Source organism: Gigantopelta aegis, chromosome 1, assembly GCF_016097555.1.
Source record: "Gigantopelta aegis isolate Gae_Host chromosome 1, Gae_host_genome, whole genome shotgun sequence".
NCBI classification, from domain to species: domain Eukaryota; kingdom Metazoa; phylum Mollusca; class Gastropoda; order Neomphalida; family Peltospiridae; genus Gigantopelta; species Gigantopelta aegis.
In genome coordinates, this window is record NC_054699.1 from 17569467 (window position 1) to 17586966 (window position 17500).

Sequence of the window (17500 nt, forward strand, 5' to 3'; positions counted from 1 at the left end):
TGTATGTATATATGTATCTATCTATCTATCTATCTATCTATCTATCTATATATATATATATATATATATATATATATATATATATATATATATATATGTGTGTGTGTATGTGTGTGTGTGTGTGTGTGTGTGTGTGTTAGTTGGGTTTTTTGTTTGTTGTTATTGTTGTTGTTATTTTGGGAAGGTTGAGGAGGAGTTCGGACATTAAACTGCATATACGCATGTAGTCACATTGTCAAAAGTATCAACTTGAATCACTCGTTACAGGGCTGTACCCACTCAGTCTCAGCCCTGATAACTCGGGTACACCAAGTCTGGTACACTTATGGAGGTGATAAGGAATTGTTATATATATATATATAATGACACACAATGAAAACGCAAAAACTACTTTTCATTGAAAATAACGACAAACTATTAATGAATTGATGGATAATGTAATATGACATTAATGATTGGTATTCATGAGATACATTCACATGGAAACATGGCCAGTTATTCGTAATCGAAAAGTTCACCCCCGCCCATATCAAGGTCAGTATCAGGTGTGTCCACCATTGGCCCGTGAGCATGCGTGAAGACGACGGGGAAAGGGTTGGCACAAACAGCTCAAATAAGCCACAGGAATGTTCCTCCACTCCTCCTGCAACGCCTGTGCAAGCTCAGCGACGTTACGCGGTGGTGGCTGGCGGTGACGTACACAACGTCCTAACTCATCCCACATGTGTTCAGTTGGGTTCAAATCCGGTGAAACGGCGGGCCAGTTCATAACGGTGATACCGGCTTGTTGCAGGAATGCTTGGGTAATTCTTGCAGTATGTGGACGGGCATTGTCTTGTTGAAACAGAAGGGGACCTGGTCTTCGGTGACGGCGCACAAGTGGCTGGAGAACTGGTCTTAGAATAACGTCATCATAATGCTGGGCTGTAAGGGCATCGTGGACAATAATGAGATCAATCCTGAAATCACAGTTGATTGCCCCCTATACCATCAGACAACCGCCGCCAAACCGATCACGTTCCCTCACACATCCGTCAGCGTACCGTTCATTGAATCTCCTGTACCACGTGCTCTTCCATTGGCAAAGGAGACAGAGAAACGAGACTCATCTGAGAAAACAATGCTCCGGTAAAAGACTGGTGGATGATTACCATTCTGGAGAGCAAACTGTAGTCTCGAAGCACGATGTCGCGGTGTCATGATGTTACCGTTGTACGGGCGTCTGCATCTGAGTCCAAGGATGACCGTCATCGGATGGATATGCCTTCCATGACGTCCTATCGTGGTGCTTGCTGTCATCGTCGCAGTTCTGAACCGGTCACGGAGGTGTCGTCGAATCTGCCGATCTTGGCGTGGGGTCGTAACGGGACGTGATGGATGGACTCTGAAGGTCTTAGCAACTTGGCTTTGCGAAGTACCCCCTTGAACCATGCCCAACGCTGGCTCCCTTTATTCTTCTCTGAGTCGTGGCATTCTTAATGTGACGAGGAATATGACACCGTTACATGACTTTTATGTGTCCACATACTGGCATTTCACGTGCATTGCATGCAGCATGATTGAGCATGTAGTGAACGCATTTCACACCATTTTGTGTGTTTCTGCTATTGTATGTGTAACGAGAACAAAACCAGGATTAAAACACAGACAAATGTACCAATCAATTATTGTTATTTTAAGTCCAATAAATATATTTTTCATTAATCACAACAAAATATTGAAAAATATATGTTTTGCGTCTTCATTGTGTGTCCCCTATATTATATATATATATATATATATATATATATATATATATATATATATATATATATTATATATATATTCGTTGGTAAGAACTCCGTGGATGTAGGATATGAATATAAAGACATTTGATTGGATGATCCACGGTGGAGACCCGGACACCAAAGACACACCATCCACTGCAATATGAAATATTGAATCCATTGCTGTCAGTGACGTATAATATAAATGCAAGCGCCGATAATACATTTTCATTGGATAAGACTAAAACAGAACAGAAACCACAGGACTAAAAAAAAAACCCATACCAATTAGTAATTCCAGGTATATACTGCACTGTTGCCATATCATTAAAAGAAATGGATATACATTACCAGCAGGACTGTTTTACAGTATGTGGAAGAAGGATAATGGTGGTGTACGACCTGAAGGGCATATAGCTAGAAATACCGTGAACTAAGGTCAAAAATCTCATAGACAGAAGTTTGTGATGATGTATAAAGTATTCGGGAATGACAATATCGTCAACATACAGTTCATAATCATCTCCGTACACGCCCATTTCTTCTCCCACCGCTTCAGCGTAAAGAGCCCATCCCTGAAATTGATAATATATCATTGTGAAATAAATAAATAAATAAATAAATGAATGAATAAAAATGTATTGAAATTAATAACATATCACTGTGAAATATATATATATATATATATATATATATATATATATATATATATATATATATATATATATATATATATATATATATATATATATACACACCTACATGTTATATTATTATATTAAACTCCTGGTTTATACCATACCATACCTCGACATACGCCGTATAGCGCGGAAAAGCAAATGGCACTCTGTAAAGAGAAGAGCTTTCCATTTTCTTTCGGAAGTCAGGGGTGTCTGCTGTGATCGAATGACTAATCTGAAATACAAAGAAACTACATCTCGGTACATTATATTAACCGTATTATTTAATTCTACACATAGACTCAACTCTACTGGCGTAGCCAAGATTTTAATACAGTAAAACAAAAGAAGAAAAAATATCTGATTAGGGATTATGTTCCCCGTGCTCTAACTCGTCACGCCACTGCTTGACTCTTCATCCTGTACTATATTTTACTGATAAAAAAAAAAATACAACTAGAGTTCAATATCAAGATAATACTATATTTTTATTATATTTAGTTTCCTTCCCCCAGAAAAGTACCAAAAACCGCTGTTATTTTTATTTAAAAGTACCTTTTTTGCTTAGCTGGTTAAAACCTTATATTACTATGCCTTAATGCGAATTTTACTTTAGGAAATACCACACGAAACGAGTGCCTAGTACAATAATAGCTGATTGCACAGCAGCCGATGAAATCGTAATGTTTGTCTCGTCACATTCACATTCGCATGGCTATTATCGTACGAGGCACTCGTTTTGTGTGGTGCCGCCTTTAACACACATCCCTAGTTAGTTTACGTTAGGTACGGCCCTGGAGCTTCATCTATTAAGGACAGATGATACAGAATTTCTCTTTTCAACTATTTGTGCACCTATTACAATTGTTTAAAAAGAAAGAAAGATAGACAGAAAGCAAGAAAGAGAATAAGAAAGAAAGAAGAAGATATGTACCTGCAAATGGTGGCCTGGAATTGCTTCGTGAAGTGTCAATGCCATCATGGTGTATTTGGGCCTGGATAAAGTTAAAGTTTGTTTTGTTTAACGACACCACTAGAATACATTGATTAATTGATCATAAGCTGTTGGATGTCAAACATTTGGTAATTCAACAAGTAGTCTTCGGGAGAAACTAGCTACATTTTACTGTTAGTAGCAAGGGATCTGTTTATATACACTCTTATATGTACTCTTCCCCCCCCCCCCCCTCCCCTCTCTCTCTCTCTCTCTCTCTCTTTCTGTCTGTCTTTCTTTCTATCTCTTTCTGTCTACTATCTCTCTCTCTCTCTCTCTCTCTCTCTCTCTCTCTCTCTCTCTCTCTCTCTCTCTCTCTCTCTCTCTCTATCTATCTATCTATCTCTCTCTCTCTCTCTCTTTCTCTCTATCTTTAGAACTAGTAGTCATTATTTACCGATTGAAATTGACAGAATATTGAAAGAAAAGATGGAATATCATATGTCTTCTCTGTAACATCGCACTAAATGATGAGTTCCATTGTATATTTCAGTGTTCATTTTGCTAATGAAAGAATTACATATCTAAACAAATATATTTTTACATTACACCCAACACCTTCAAATTAAGTCAGCTATTTAATTCCAAAAATGTCGAATATAAAGAAATTATGTACATTCATTACTTTGGTTAATGATGTGTTTAAAACATTTTATCTATTGTAAGTTACATATGTGTATGTGTATGCAATATACTTGCTGCAGAAATGTTTGTTTATAAATATAATACCAATGGTGTTCGGACTGAATAAAGTTCTCTTCTAGTATGTTTCTATGTCTGTATGTCTGTCGGTGTGTGTCTGTCTGTATGTCGGTGTGTCTATCTCTGTGTTTCAGACTGGGATAAACTGTACTTACGTATCCTTAGGTCTAAACACATTCACCCAGAATTTTCCTGGAGTGGAACCATCAGGACTTCCGCTCGTGTACGATCCAGAAATGCCATCGTATGGCGTAGATTTGACACTGACAAAACAAAACATAGAAACATCGATTTCAAGGGGTATTCTAGAAATTTCCACAATGAGATAGTTATTAATACATTATTATTCTAGAAAAGCGTCACTAAGGGCTGGTTGTTTACTAATCATTATTGTATGGGAAGTCCACATGCCATGTAATCAGTTCGGAACAATTGTAAGATGTATCTGAACGATAATACATTATCAGAGCCGTATCGCTGCGCAATATAGGAGAGAAGGAAATGTTTTATTTAACGACGGACGCAACACATTGTATTTACGGTTATATGGCGTCAGATATATGGTTAAAGCGGCAGTATCCGGTATAGTTTTATTATTTAAGCATATAGAACAGAAAATCCAATTACGTTTGGTGCATATATGACGCCGCACTCCGCATTGGTTTCACTACGCTGGCTTATCCAGGTCAAAAACAAAGCCAGTATTTCGAAAGTGGGACATTTTTGACGGAATCCTACCGATCTCGGTTTTCATTGGCTTATCACAAGTGTGGAATTCCCCAACAAGAGATCACGTGAGATTTCGCAATTTTTGAACAAATTTAACTGTCTTGATTAAGGGGACGTCTCATATCTCCAAAATATATTTATATCCATAGAGGTATGGTACAACGCCTTTCCAGGGGTCGGTGGGTGGGGGATTTGCCTTGAAATTTTGACAGTGGCCAGCTGTTGGCATACGCGTTACATGTAAGGGGGTGTTACTAATTACATAACGCTCTAGGGGTAGAGGAAGAGGGTACTGTGTTCGATTTACGTAACATTTTTCAAGACTATATGTTATTTTTATTCATTACTCAGACCTAAAAAGGTGTTTTTTTGGAATTGCACGGTCAGTCTAGGATCGATCCCCATCGGCGGATATATAAAAGACCATGGTATGTGATATCCTGTCTGTGGGATGGTACATATAAACGATCCCTTGCTAAAAACAAATGTAGCGGGTTTCCAATGCGCGTGTGCAGGGATTTCAGCGGGGTTGGGGTTATAGACTGTGTTGAGCTAAGTTTATATGGGGCCATGCTCCCCCAGAAAATACATTTCAATTTTTGTTAAGTTTGGGCAAGTAAGGGTTTCGAGCTCCAATACCCTCCCCCTGCACATGCACCCGATTCCTCTCCAAGATTATATATCAAAATTACCAAATGTTAGACATCCAACAGCAGATGGAAGGAAGGATAGGATATGTTTTATTTAACGACGCACTCAACACATTTTATTTACGGATGTATGGCGTCGGATGATTATTAAATCAATATGCTCTAATTTTGATGTCGTTAACAGCCACCCACCATAACTTTACCATTTCCAAACGAAATAATATTTATTTGAATTTGTCGATTTTAACACGAAAAATTAAGAAGTGAAAACGTTCATTGTCTACTTTACTATATTTTATTTTAAAAATATATACATGAATAATGTTTTACTAGTATACAAACTAAACTTTGAAAGTTCTACTAACACTTTATAAAAATATTAATTCCGAAATAGGAAGGTACGATTGTCGACAATACGTTGTCAAGATCAAACCGGTTTTAACGAAAGACTCCAGTACCGTATCGTCAACCGAACGTTCTTCGTACAGCGCAACATTTCTCTTTTAATTTTTTGAGACGAACCCTACAATTTGAAATCGGCAAACGCACGTGTTAACTGAAACTGACAACAGGCTGTCGTTTGTGCTTCGCCGAGCTATGGCGGTAAAGGCGACGAATCAGGCGTATACTTTTGACGATCTCCGTTCATAGCGAACATACACGATTTTTTAAAAAGTGCATTTGTGCTTGTATTTCATATTTGTACATGATGTTCTAATATAGTAACCAGAGAATGTAACTTTAAGGACCACGCAGATATTGAGAGAGGAAACTCGCTGTTGCCACTTCATGGGCTACTCTTTTCGATTAGCAGCATCCATATGCACCATCCCACAAACAGGATAGTACATACCACGGCCTTACACCAGTTGTTAGCACTGGCTGGAACGAGAAATAGCCCAATGGGTCCACCGACTGGGATCGTTCTCAGACCGACCGCGCATCAAGCGAACGCGTTACCACTGGGTTACGTCCTGCTCCCGCGCAATGCAGAGTCGAATGGGCGTTTGGCAAAATAGTGGTCGCTTCTAAGAATCTCTATTCAGTGTCTCGTCTATAGGAGGACAGCCACTCTCGAGATCCTTTACTGGATATCGCAGAGGACTGCCATGTCTAGTTTTACTAAATCAAACCTTGCACCGGACAGAGTTCATTAGAGTAAGTACAGCTGTGTTGACAAGCACTCGTGAATCACTGTCATCATAGTGATGATATCGGTGTTTATAGTAAAACATATATTTTCAATAATTTACAATTCAAAGCAAAACTGAGACACGTTTTAGTTAAAGGCGCAGACCGTAGTTTTAACCCGTAAAAATGGACACTAAGTTTGGTCAAGTTACAAAGCTGTAACACATTTGAATAACGTTACAAGAGAGTGAAACAAGAGTCTGTGAAGTTGAAACGGTGAAATACTGTTAAAAATAGACTAAAACTCGACTCCATAAATGTTACTTCTCAAACGCAAGTGCGGTTTTTCTTAAAAATATGAAAAATGCATTTTGTGGTATTAGAAACACCAGGATGACCAGAAACACTTCGGTTGTAGGGAAACAGATAATCTAACCTATAAAATTTAAGTAAAGTATGATGTCAGTGATCATAAACGGCTCCAACAGTGAAAAATATGCTGTAGTGTTTAAACACTGGGGCCTGTCTCTTTAAAGGGACTATTCTGAGTTTGAAGCCATTTTAAAACATTTTCTGTAATTCAAATATTTCTACATTAACATTAAAATTACAGTTTACTTACATTTTCTTCCATAGAACAGTTAGTTAAAACCCCACCTTTAACTCAGTCGGAATGAATGGTCTACTATTAACAACAGCGGGTTTCTTCCATAGAACAGTTAGTTAAAACCCCACCTTTAACTCAGTCGGAATGAATGGTCTACTATTAACAACAGCGGGTTTCTTCCATAGAACAGTTAGTTAAAACCCCACCTTTAACTCATTTGGAATGAATGGTCTACTATTAACAACAGCGGGTTTCTTCCTTAAGACTCATTTTTTTAATTTACCTCAGTTTGACAGCCAATAGCCGATGTATTTTTCGTTATGGGATATCGTTAAACATTCATTCATTCATTCATTCATTCATTCATTCATTCATTTTTAAGGGGCAGGACGTAGCCGTGGTAAAGCTTTCTCTCGATGCGCGGTCGGTCTAGGATCGACCCCTGTCGGTGGGTCCATTCGGTATTTCTCAGTCCAGCCAGTGCACCACGACTGGTATATAAAAGGCCGTGTTATGTACTACCCTGTGTGTGGGATGGTGCATATAAAAGATCCCTTGTTGCTAATCGAAAAGAGTAGCCCTTGAAGTGGCGACAGCGGGTTTTCTCTCTCAATATCTGTGTGGTCCTTAACCATATGTCTGACGCCATATAACCTTAAAAAATGTGTTGTGTGCGTCGTTAAATAAAACATGTCCTTCCTTCCTTCCTTCATTCATTCATTCATTCATTCATCCATCCATTAATTAATTCATTCATTCATGCTTTAATGATTTAGGTTTAAGTCCAGTGCCACAGTAACTATAATGTATTATATTTGCCAACTTACACTTCTAATCAGGCCCCTAGGAACGATATCTGAGGGTTTGAGGGCACAAGACATATTTTTATCTTCATTTATATGGAGTGGGGGAAAAAACATACAATTTCGTCCACGAGTGGGACGGGGGGGGGGGGGGGGGGGGGTTGTTCCACCATTACACCTCACCACCACCCCACCTCCGGTTCCTACCGGCCCGCTGATTAAACAATTTCCTAATGTATCTGAATTTTTGCAATGATTTTGTTGTCAAGGCTTGATGATGTTTTCATTGGACCTTTATGCTGCAATCAAGTTGGCGAAACATTCTAAATAAGGTGAAAAGGAGCTTGAATACAGCAGACACTAGGCGTGTGTGCAAGGGGTTGTGTGTGTGTGTGTGTTTTTGGGGGGGGGGGGGGGGGGTCGGGGGTCGAAGCCCCTCCCTACTCAAGTAAATTTTATTTTGTTCTCAGTAAATTTTCCAGAGGAGCATGACTTATAAACGTAGGTCGCCACAGTCTAGACCCCACCCCTCACCCCCTCTATTCTAAAATTCCTGGATACGCCTCTGGACACGTATTTTGCTCACAATGGGGCTTGGGACTCGTGGAGTGTGTCCAGGATATTTTATAGACGATATTTCTTGGCATCTAGGAAACAAACTGGGTATAATGTATGTGAGGAAAGTTCAGATTAAAAAAAAATACCCGTTTTTGCAAACATATGGCGGAATCATATTTCGCATGGCGGACATGCTTTTAAAATTCACGATGGGGCGAAGTAAAACCAGCATTTCTGTTGGTATCTATATATACAAAAGAATTTAAGGGTCAAAAATTTATAACCAAATAAGTTTCAGAGTGTATTAGATTGATGATGTAAACTACACCAAAAATTTTATTTATTGTTCCATATTTACAAAAAACCACAAATAAACGTCACTGTATACAAGAAAGTCACATGACATGCTGTCAAAGTTGAAGGTTGTCAAACATGGATTTTACACATTAGAACATTCGTTTAATAGTGTGTGAATCCACCCCTGGCGTGAATACACTCGACATATCGTTGCCTCTTGCTGTTGATCAGACGTCTGAAGAACTCTTGGGGAATGGCCTGCCACTCTGCCATAAGAAGTTGACCCAGATCATGAAGGTTGGCCGGAGGGGCATGGTTATCCTGAACTCTCCTGCCTAATTCGTCCCAGGCGTGCTTTATTGGGGCCAAGTCAGGCGAATATGCTGGCCAATCCATCCTGGCGATACCTTGTTGTCTGAGAAAGTCCGTTACCACCCTGGCGCGGTGGGGTCTGGCATTGTCATCCTGCAGAACTGCCCCACCGCCAATCTGCTGAAGGCCTGGGAGAACCAACGGCCGGATAATCTCATTCAGATAGCGGATTCCATTCAGACTGCCATCCACCACATAGAGGGGGGTCCTGTGGTGGATAGAGATGCCGCCCCACACCATGACGCTGCCACCACCGAACCGATGACGTTGTCTAACGTTAACGTCAGCGAAGCGCTCCCCAGGACGTCTGTAGACACGAACCCGACCGTCGTTGAACTGGAGACTAAACCTGGACTCATCAGTGAACATCACTCGACCCCACTGAACACGTTGCCACCGCAGATGAAGCTGCACCAGTGACGTCTGGCCGTTCTGTGACGTGGTAGGAGTGGTGGTCGAACAGCCTGGCGACGGCAACGTAGATTATTGGCTCTCAGACGATTGCGTATGGTTTGATCAGACACTCGAGTTCCAGTCGCAGTCCGCAGATTGTCACGTAATCGACGTGCAGTGGTTGTGCGTTGACGTAGAGCCATATTGGTGATGTAGCGGTCCTCTCTATTTGTAGTGCTTCGGGGTCTTCCCGAACGTGGACGATTTCGAACAGAATTCGTTGCTTGGTACCCTTGCCACAGTCGGCCAACGACACTCTGACTGACACCAAGTCTCAGAGCAACATTTCTTTGCGTATTGCCATCCTGAAGTCAAGCAATAGCCCTTCCTCGATCTTCGATAGTCAGGTGACGTCGTACCATTGTCGAATTTGGAGTGTGCACCGTACATGAACGCAAGCTCCAATTATACAGAAATTCAGCATTGGGAACATGGAATACACATGCAAAGCGTGCAAACGAAGCGCTTTGTGAAAAAGCAAGTTATGGGCACTTAGCAGACCTTTCGCTTTCGCCCTAATTTACGTGCAAATGTAAGCATGTTTTCGCCATTAGAACTAGTCGACAGTGTCAATGACAGTGGATTTTAATTCATGTATGGGTTGCTTAGACCCACTTTCGTCAAAATGGAACAATGCCATGCTGACATTATGGTCTAGCTAATATAATTGACATTCAGAAAATAATGTCGAAAATATCGTCTGACCCTTAAATTCTTTTGAGTAGTATATATCTTGTACCGAGATGCGGTGTTTTACTCGACTGGTACTCACACGAGCTCAAGAACATCTGGAGCTCCAAAGTGCTGTCATTACATACGAAGATAAGCCTGTTTAACTCCAATGTGAAGTCGGTGCTACTGTATGGAGTAGAAACATGGAGGACTAACACCACCATCAAGGAAGTACAGACTTTCATCAACAACTGTCTAAGAAGAACCCTCCAGATTCGTTGGTCAGACAAAATCAGAAACATCGATTTGTGGGAGAGAACACACCAACTGGCTGCTGGAGATGAGATTAGAAGGAGACGGTGGGGATGGATTGGTCATACGCTCCTGAAGCCAACATCGAATTTCACCAGGCAGGCTCTGACATGGATCCCACAAGGCAGAAAAAAAAGAGGCCGCCCAAAGAACACATGGCGAAGGGACCTCCAGGGGGACGCCAAGAAGACCGGATACACCTGGAGGCAGCTTGAAAGCAGAGCCCAGGACAGACAACTCTGGAAAACTGTAGTCAATGGCCAATGACCCAGAAGGGACGACGGGCATAAGTAAGTAAGTAAGTAAGCAAGTAAGTAAGTACTCACATGAGTGGTAGGCCAGGTCTGTTGATGAACCAGTCCTTCATACGAGGTTCAATCACTTCGTTTACTTGTCGTCTATACTCTTCCAGAATCTCATCCTGTCGTTTGGTTTTAAAATAATTAAAATAATAATAACAACAACAACAACATATATGCAATAAAAGAGTGACCATGAATAATCAATAAAAAAAAAATAATAATAAAAATAATAATAATAATAATTCTAACGATTAGGTCTACAATAGGGCTCCCGCTGCGAGGTGCTTGGAAAGGAAATATTTTATTTAACGACGTACTCAACACATTTTATCTACGGTTATATGGCGTCGGAAATATGGTTAAGGACCACACAGATATTGAGGGAGAAAACCCGCTGTCGCCACTTCATGGGCTACTCTTTTCGACCAGCAGCAAGGGATATTTTATATGCACCATCCCATAGACAGGATAGCACATACCACGGCCTTTGACGTACCAGTCGTGGTTCACTGGCTGGAATGAAAAATAGCCCAATGGGCCCACAGCCGGGGATTGATCCCAAACCGACCGCGCATCAAGCGAACGCTTTACCACTGGCTAAGTCTCGCCCCCGAGGTGCTTGGATTCCTAATAATATAATAATAATAATAATAATAATAATTAACTTGAATAAACGAAAAAATAAAACAAAGCTCTATACCTTGCGGTGACCAAAATATCGAGGTGAATGATTAATTGCTCCCTTATTGGGGATTACATGCTGAGCCTAAGGTGAGCTACAAGTCACTCTCCTTGAAATCGTCTCAGTGGAGTGATGAGGAGCAAGAGTGATAACTCTGCAACGATGTCTAAAACAGCACATTATTTTATAAAACCAATTCTCTCTCTCTCTCTCTCTCTCTCTCTCTCTCTCTCTCTCTCTCTCTCTCTCTCTCTCTCTCTCTCTCTCTCTCTCTCTCTCTCTCTCGCTGTCCATGCGTGTGTACCTGTGGTGTATATTCATGTGGCTATTCATTTAATAATATACTCAGATATATGAAATCATAAATTCATCAATCGCTTTACCATTTACATACATACTTCTATTGCTTGAATGCCTTTAATGGAAAACATCAGAACGTTAAAACAACAGTAATGTGTACATTTAGTGACAAAACATGCAAAATACATGTTTTAATTATTATCGTTCAATTGTTACATGTACAACTGAACATGTATTTCTGTAACAGTATATATACTGTTACAGAAATTCATGTTTCAAGTTTTATAATTGTTGTTCTGTTTATTAATATCAGTTATATTTTAACACTTACGCCGGTTTTGAAGAAATGCGTAGAATCATTCATAAGTATTTGAAAATACTCTGCTATCGTTTTGTCGCCGTGGCCTTGTTTCGTCATTATCTATTTAAGAATAACTAATACAATCAACAGCATTTCACATATGTTGTCCTCGTGAAATAATATGATTAAAGTACCTGCATGCAGTTGATTGTTTGGAACACTCAACAACTATATATGTCTAACTACTTCATTATGCGAAATGAAAGTAAATGTCATTAAACAATGTACATAATACTACTAATCGATTATAAAACACAATATCTACTAGACGAAATGCAACTAGTTGATGATGTTGAAAAAAAAAAATAGGCGAAAAAAGCAAAAAAATATGAAATGAAATAAAATGACAATAAAATATAATAACAATTAAAAAACCCAAAAAAAACCCCACACAAGACAAGACAAGACAAAATAACACAAAACAGAAAGAGGAAAAAAAGCAAGATGGTATTTATTAATTGGCCCATTATCAATGTTAAATACTATATATATTAACGATAGCACCATTCTTGGTTTAGAGAGCCATCAAGGTATTACCCTCCAATTAAAACAAAGGACCCAGAGTTTGCAATTGGTTAGAATCAACACCTGTCAACACCTGTGTACGGAGCTCTGTCGGGTCGAGTGTCCAAGTCCGAAGAAAGAGGCTTTTGTGCAATACAAACTGCTTGAAATAGCATAAAATATACTGAAATAATCTATAAATGTATTTATTGTTGACTGTTCAGTTTAGTGTATGCAATAATTATAAACGATTTTAAAATTACCAAAAGTTTTCCACCTTTTGTGTTAACAAGTGGGAATAAGCAGAACAGCTACATGCACTGGTATCTCTAGAGCCAGTAGAGGTCAAATTTCGTCCAATCAGTGATGACGTTATTACTCTCTTTGCCTAAACATGTGCTAGCTCAGGCTGTCAAACGCTTCAACGGTGCCATCTTTTATTAATTTTCAGGACACAGTACTGAATACTCGTACTTTTTATACATATATGGGAATTAAAATTCATAACTTTTAGTAATTATTTATATTATTTATTCCATTATGTAAGATATATACAATTTGTGGGGTGTTTTCACTGTGTGATAAATAAAAAAAAGTTTCATATTTTCATATTTATCGTTTCGCGTTCATGATTCAAGATAAAACTATACAAATGTCACTATGATTTTAAAAAAAACTATTTGGCAAATATCGTCTTTTAAATGTTCTTCTCTTCTTTTTTTTATTCCTTTCTTTTCCCCTCCCCCTCCCCCCGGTAGTGACGACATCAACTGGGACCGATGGACAATTTTATTTTTCCCCACACCTGATATGATCTAAAATGCAGAAATATGGACCTAACATATATGCTTTTTTAAATATTTTAAAAGATAAAATAGAAATTGAAAAATATATACTTCTAAAAAATTTGAGGAATATTGTGCACTTTGGTCTAGATACCTAGAAACAAGACATGGCAATACAATGTTCTAGAGGTATTTCAATACAAATATGTTTTCTCTTTCGAAATTAAAGTATTTAATTCACTCTTTCTTTCCTTCTCCCTTCCTTACCTTCTTTTTTCTCCCTTTACCATTTCCTTCAAATTTTTCCTCTACCTCTATCTTCACTGTTAACCCCACATATGAGTGAACTCCATGTTTTCATGTATTCATGCTTATTAATATTATTATATTGATTCTAATTACACTATATTATATTATATTATATATATATATATATATATATATATATATATATATATATATATATATATATATATATATTATATATATATATATATTATAATGTTCATATGTACTTATAACATGGATGTAAGGTAGTGAAATCAGGGCCCCCAAACCTGAGACTACCATACTTGTGCCTGAATCTGCGCCTGAAAACAAAAAACAATCCAAAAAAAATTCACCGAAAATTGTTACATTACCCTATTAGAAACTTGTGGCACCATGTTTCAACCATTTCTCAACCAAATTAGTGAAAAAAATGGACACGGAAACCAAATATATATAAACTACTGTACGCATTAAATTCCGATTGAAGTACTAGCGCCATTATTAACAAAATAAATTTTCTAACAACAACCTTCAAAACTTTCTGCGCCATTTTAAATTTGCTAAATAAAGGGAAACAACTCGCCCTGCACATTAAGGAAAGTTTTGACATAATGTGCGCCCTGCACTAATTATGTACTTACTTTCCTCATGTTTGCTTCTATCCGTGCCACCTCGTTGAGTCCGATCTTGTGAATCTGGTCCGCGGTCAGGTCCGAGTCAAGATACCACCTGATGCATGTTTCATAGAACTTCCTGCCATTAGGCCACGCCCAGACACCGTACTCTTTCCGCGTATTGGTTTTGTACACCTTTCAAATAAAAGTTAAACCAAAATCCCGATTCAAAATGTATTGTTGGTTTTGGTTGCAATCGGTCTTTCTTACACACCCGTTGGTGAGAACATCATTCGTTATTTTTGGATAGGATAGGCCTACTTGTTAACACATAATATGTGCGTTAACATTTTAAAGTGGCTGCTCCTAGGTGATGACCAGGTCACCAATGCCAAACCATCCAATGAAAAAAAAAAAAGGTCGAATCGATCACACTGTAGCATACAAGATAACTTGAAATTGACTTGTTTGTGACGCACAAGTTAACTATAAGCACAAGGGCCGTAAATAGGTTTTGTTGGAAAAGGCATTGAAAATTATTTTCAAATTGGGTTTTTTTTTCAGGATATGTAAGAAATATAATACAATAATCGTGTCCCTTAGATACTATTTATCTTACAACTCGTTATTTAAAAACGTACCTAACTCGCTTTCGCTCATTAGATACATTTTAAAACAACTCGTTGTGAGATAAATGGTATCTAACGGCCACTCGTGTAGTATTCTATATTTAATCGTGTCTTGGTTGAAGAGGTCATTCTTTTACCGCGACTGGTACATCAAAGTCCCCTTGTATGTGCTATCCTGTCTGTGGGATGGTGCATATAAAAAAAATTCCTTGCCACTAATGGAAACATGTAGGCGGTTTCCTATCTAAAACTGTATGTCAGAATTACCAAATGGGTGACATCCAATAGCTGATGATTAATAAATCAATGTGCTCTAGTGGTAAACAAAACAAACTTGTTCATATGTTAGTAGTGATGTGCATTTTATTTCCCAATGTATAGGACTAAACACCTACAATTCATCCAGCACACTACGATCTAAAATATTGTTTGGGGTTGTTTCTGGTTTTTAATAATCCTAAATCTCCATTTAGCATAAAGTAAGCTTAACGTCCTAGATATAAAGTCAAGGAAAAAAAAGTGGTTGGATAGAACATGTAAGTTCTGGAATTATATTCAGTAATGCTCAAAATTCCTGGAATATAAAACACTGTATAACATAAGCAAATATGTATACATACATACGTACATACATACATACATATATACATACATACATACATACATACATACATACAAACACACACACACACACACATACATACATACATACATACATACACACACATACATACATTACATACATACATACATTATATAAATATACATACATACTCGCGGAAAAACGTTTCTGTGCACCAAATAATTGCATATAGAATATAATTTACTTGAAATCTGGTCATAAACATTTTAGTAAATGAACATGTAACCACTTCCCTTCGATATTCCAGTGGTGTCCTGTCAATTGAACGAGCTATTCATGCTTTGTGATCACAAGTTGCATTACTAGCATTCTTGGTCACGTGCTCTTGTTTGACGTCATTTTTCTTATCATTGGACTTTAAAACTATTGTATGGATTCTCATCACTCAGAAAAATACTTCTGTTGGTATCTGATCGTCGTCAATGTGATGCCACGCCTCCAAGAAAATGAACTTCTTCGAACGCTGGGTATGATTGAGGTTAGAACGGCACAAATGTTGTTGCTAGTCACGTTGGTCTTCATTAGTGTTCATCAGAAAACTATGCAATGTCTGCGGAGACGTTCTAGACAGTTTGGGAATAATAGGGATCTTCCATGTTTAGGGAGTCGACACGTGACGTCACGTTAACAAATCGTCAATATCAAGCGGGTACACATATGGAATCATTTCAAAATGACAAGTTTAACATCCCAATACATCCCAGAGTTAAGGCCAATCAGTGGAGAAACTGTACGCAACCGATTAGGTCATCACAAAGTACGACCATGACCGTGCATCAATACGTTGTTCTGTTACATCGTCACCGACGGCGCAGCAAGTATTGTGTAGACAGTATTTCAGGTTCAGAAGGCAGGAGAGGATCACTGTACTTTTAACAAATAAATAGTACATCTGTGTAAAACACAATATTTTTAAATTTTTAAAATACAAGTGTCACTGAAATTTTCATGATGCACGTGAATTTTTTCCGTGAGTATATATATAATATAATATAATATAATATAACTTTTTTACCGTTTGTATATAATTCCAGAGTTCCTGGAATTTGTCCATCACGGACGTTATTGAAGCAGTTGCTTTGGTTCTGAGAGCTGTTCTGAAATTACAGTAACACATACCAGTCACTATAGTACATATTATTTTAAATACACTTTAATCAATGCTCCACGGCTAACATATCAAAGATCATGGTATACAGTTATACAGCAATAGTCGCTTAATTTTTTATATACTCTGTTCTATATATATACCTTTAAATCATTTAAATTTTCATTTGAAGGTATATTTATATAAAGCTATTTATTGTCAATTATCGACATTATTTACTTACATTTACAGTAATTTCTTTCTGCTCAGATCAGATGCCACTGTATACATGTAAAATTGTCTTTCTAATCTGAACGACAAAACAGTAATACATGGTCAGGGCCGTATCTCTGCACAATGCAGAGTCGACTGGGCATTTGGCAAAATAGAGTATCTAGTGTCTCGTCTATAGAAGGACAGCCACTCCTGAGGTCATCCTTGTCTGGATAGTTTATCCATCTTGCATCGCCACAAAGAGGACTGCCACTCCCAGACTAGTTTATTAAATCATAACTAGCACCGGACAGAGCTCATTAAAACAGGTATAGCCACGGCCGCGATTTGAATGTATCTGCACCGATATACATGGAAACACGT

The 17500-nt window shown here is 38.3% G+C and overlaps 1 protein-coding gene across 1 annotated transcript in view; it reads right to left on the reverse strand.

The window, feature by feature from the left end:
• LOC121369351 overlaps positions 1 to 17500 on the reverse strand; it is a 25063-nt gene that overhangs the window by 3076 nt on the left and 4487 nt on the right. Inside the window, exons 5-12 of the mRNA XM_041494414.1 lie at positions 16832 to 16913; positions 14572 to 14739; positions 12342 to 12431; positions 11053 to 11147; positions 4298 to 4405; positions 3381 to 3441; positions 2574 to 2681; positions 2277 to 2341 (exon numbers count right to left, since the gene is read on the reverse strand). Of these exons, the coding sequence (XP_041350348.1) occupies positions 2277 to 2341; positions 2574 to 2681; positions 3381 to 3441; positions 4298 to 4405; positions 11053 to 11147; positions 12342 to 12431; positions 14572 to 14739; positions 16832 to 16913 (777 nt within the window). The remainder of the gene's footprint in view (positions 1 to 2276; positions 2342 to 2573; positions 2682 to 3380; positions 3442 to 4297; positions 4406 to 11052; positions 11148 to 12341; positions 12432 to 14571; positions 14740 to 16831; positions 16914 to 17500) is intronic.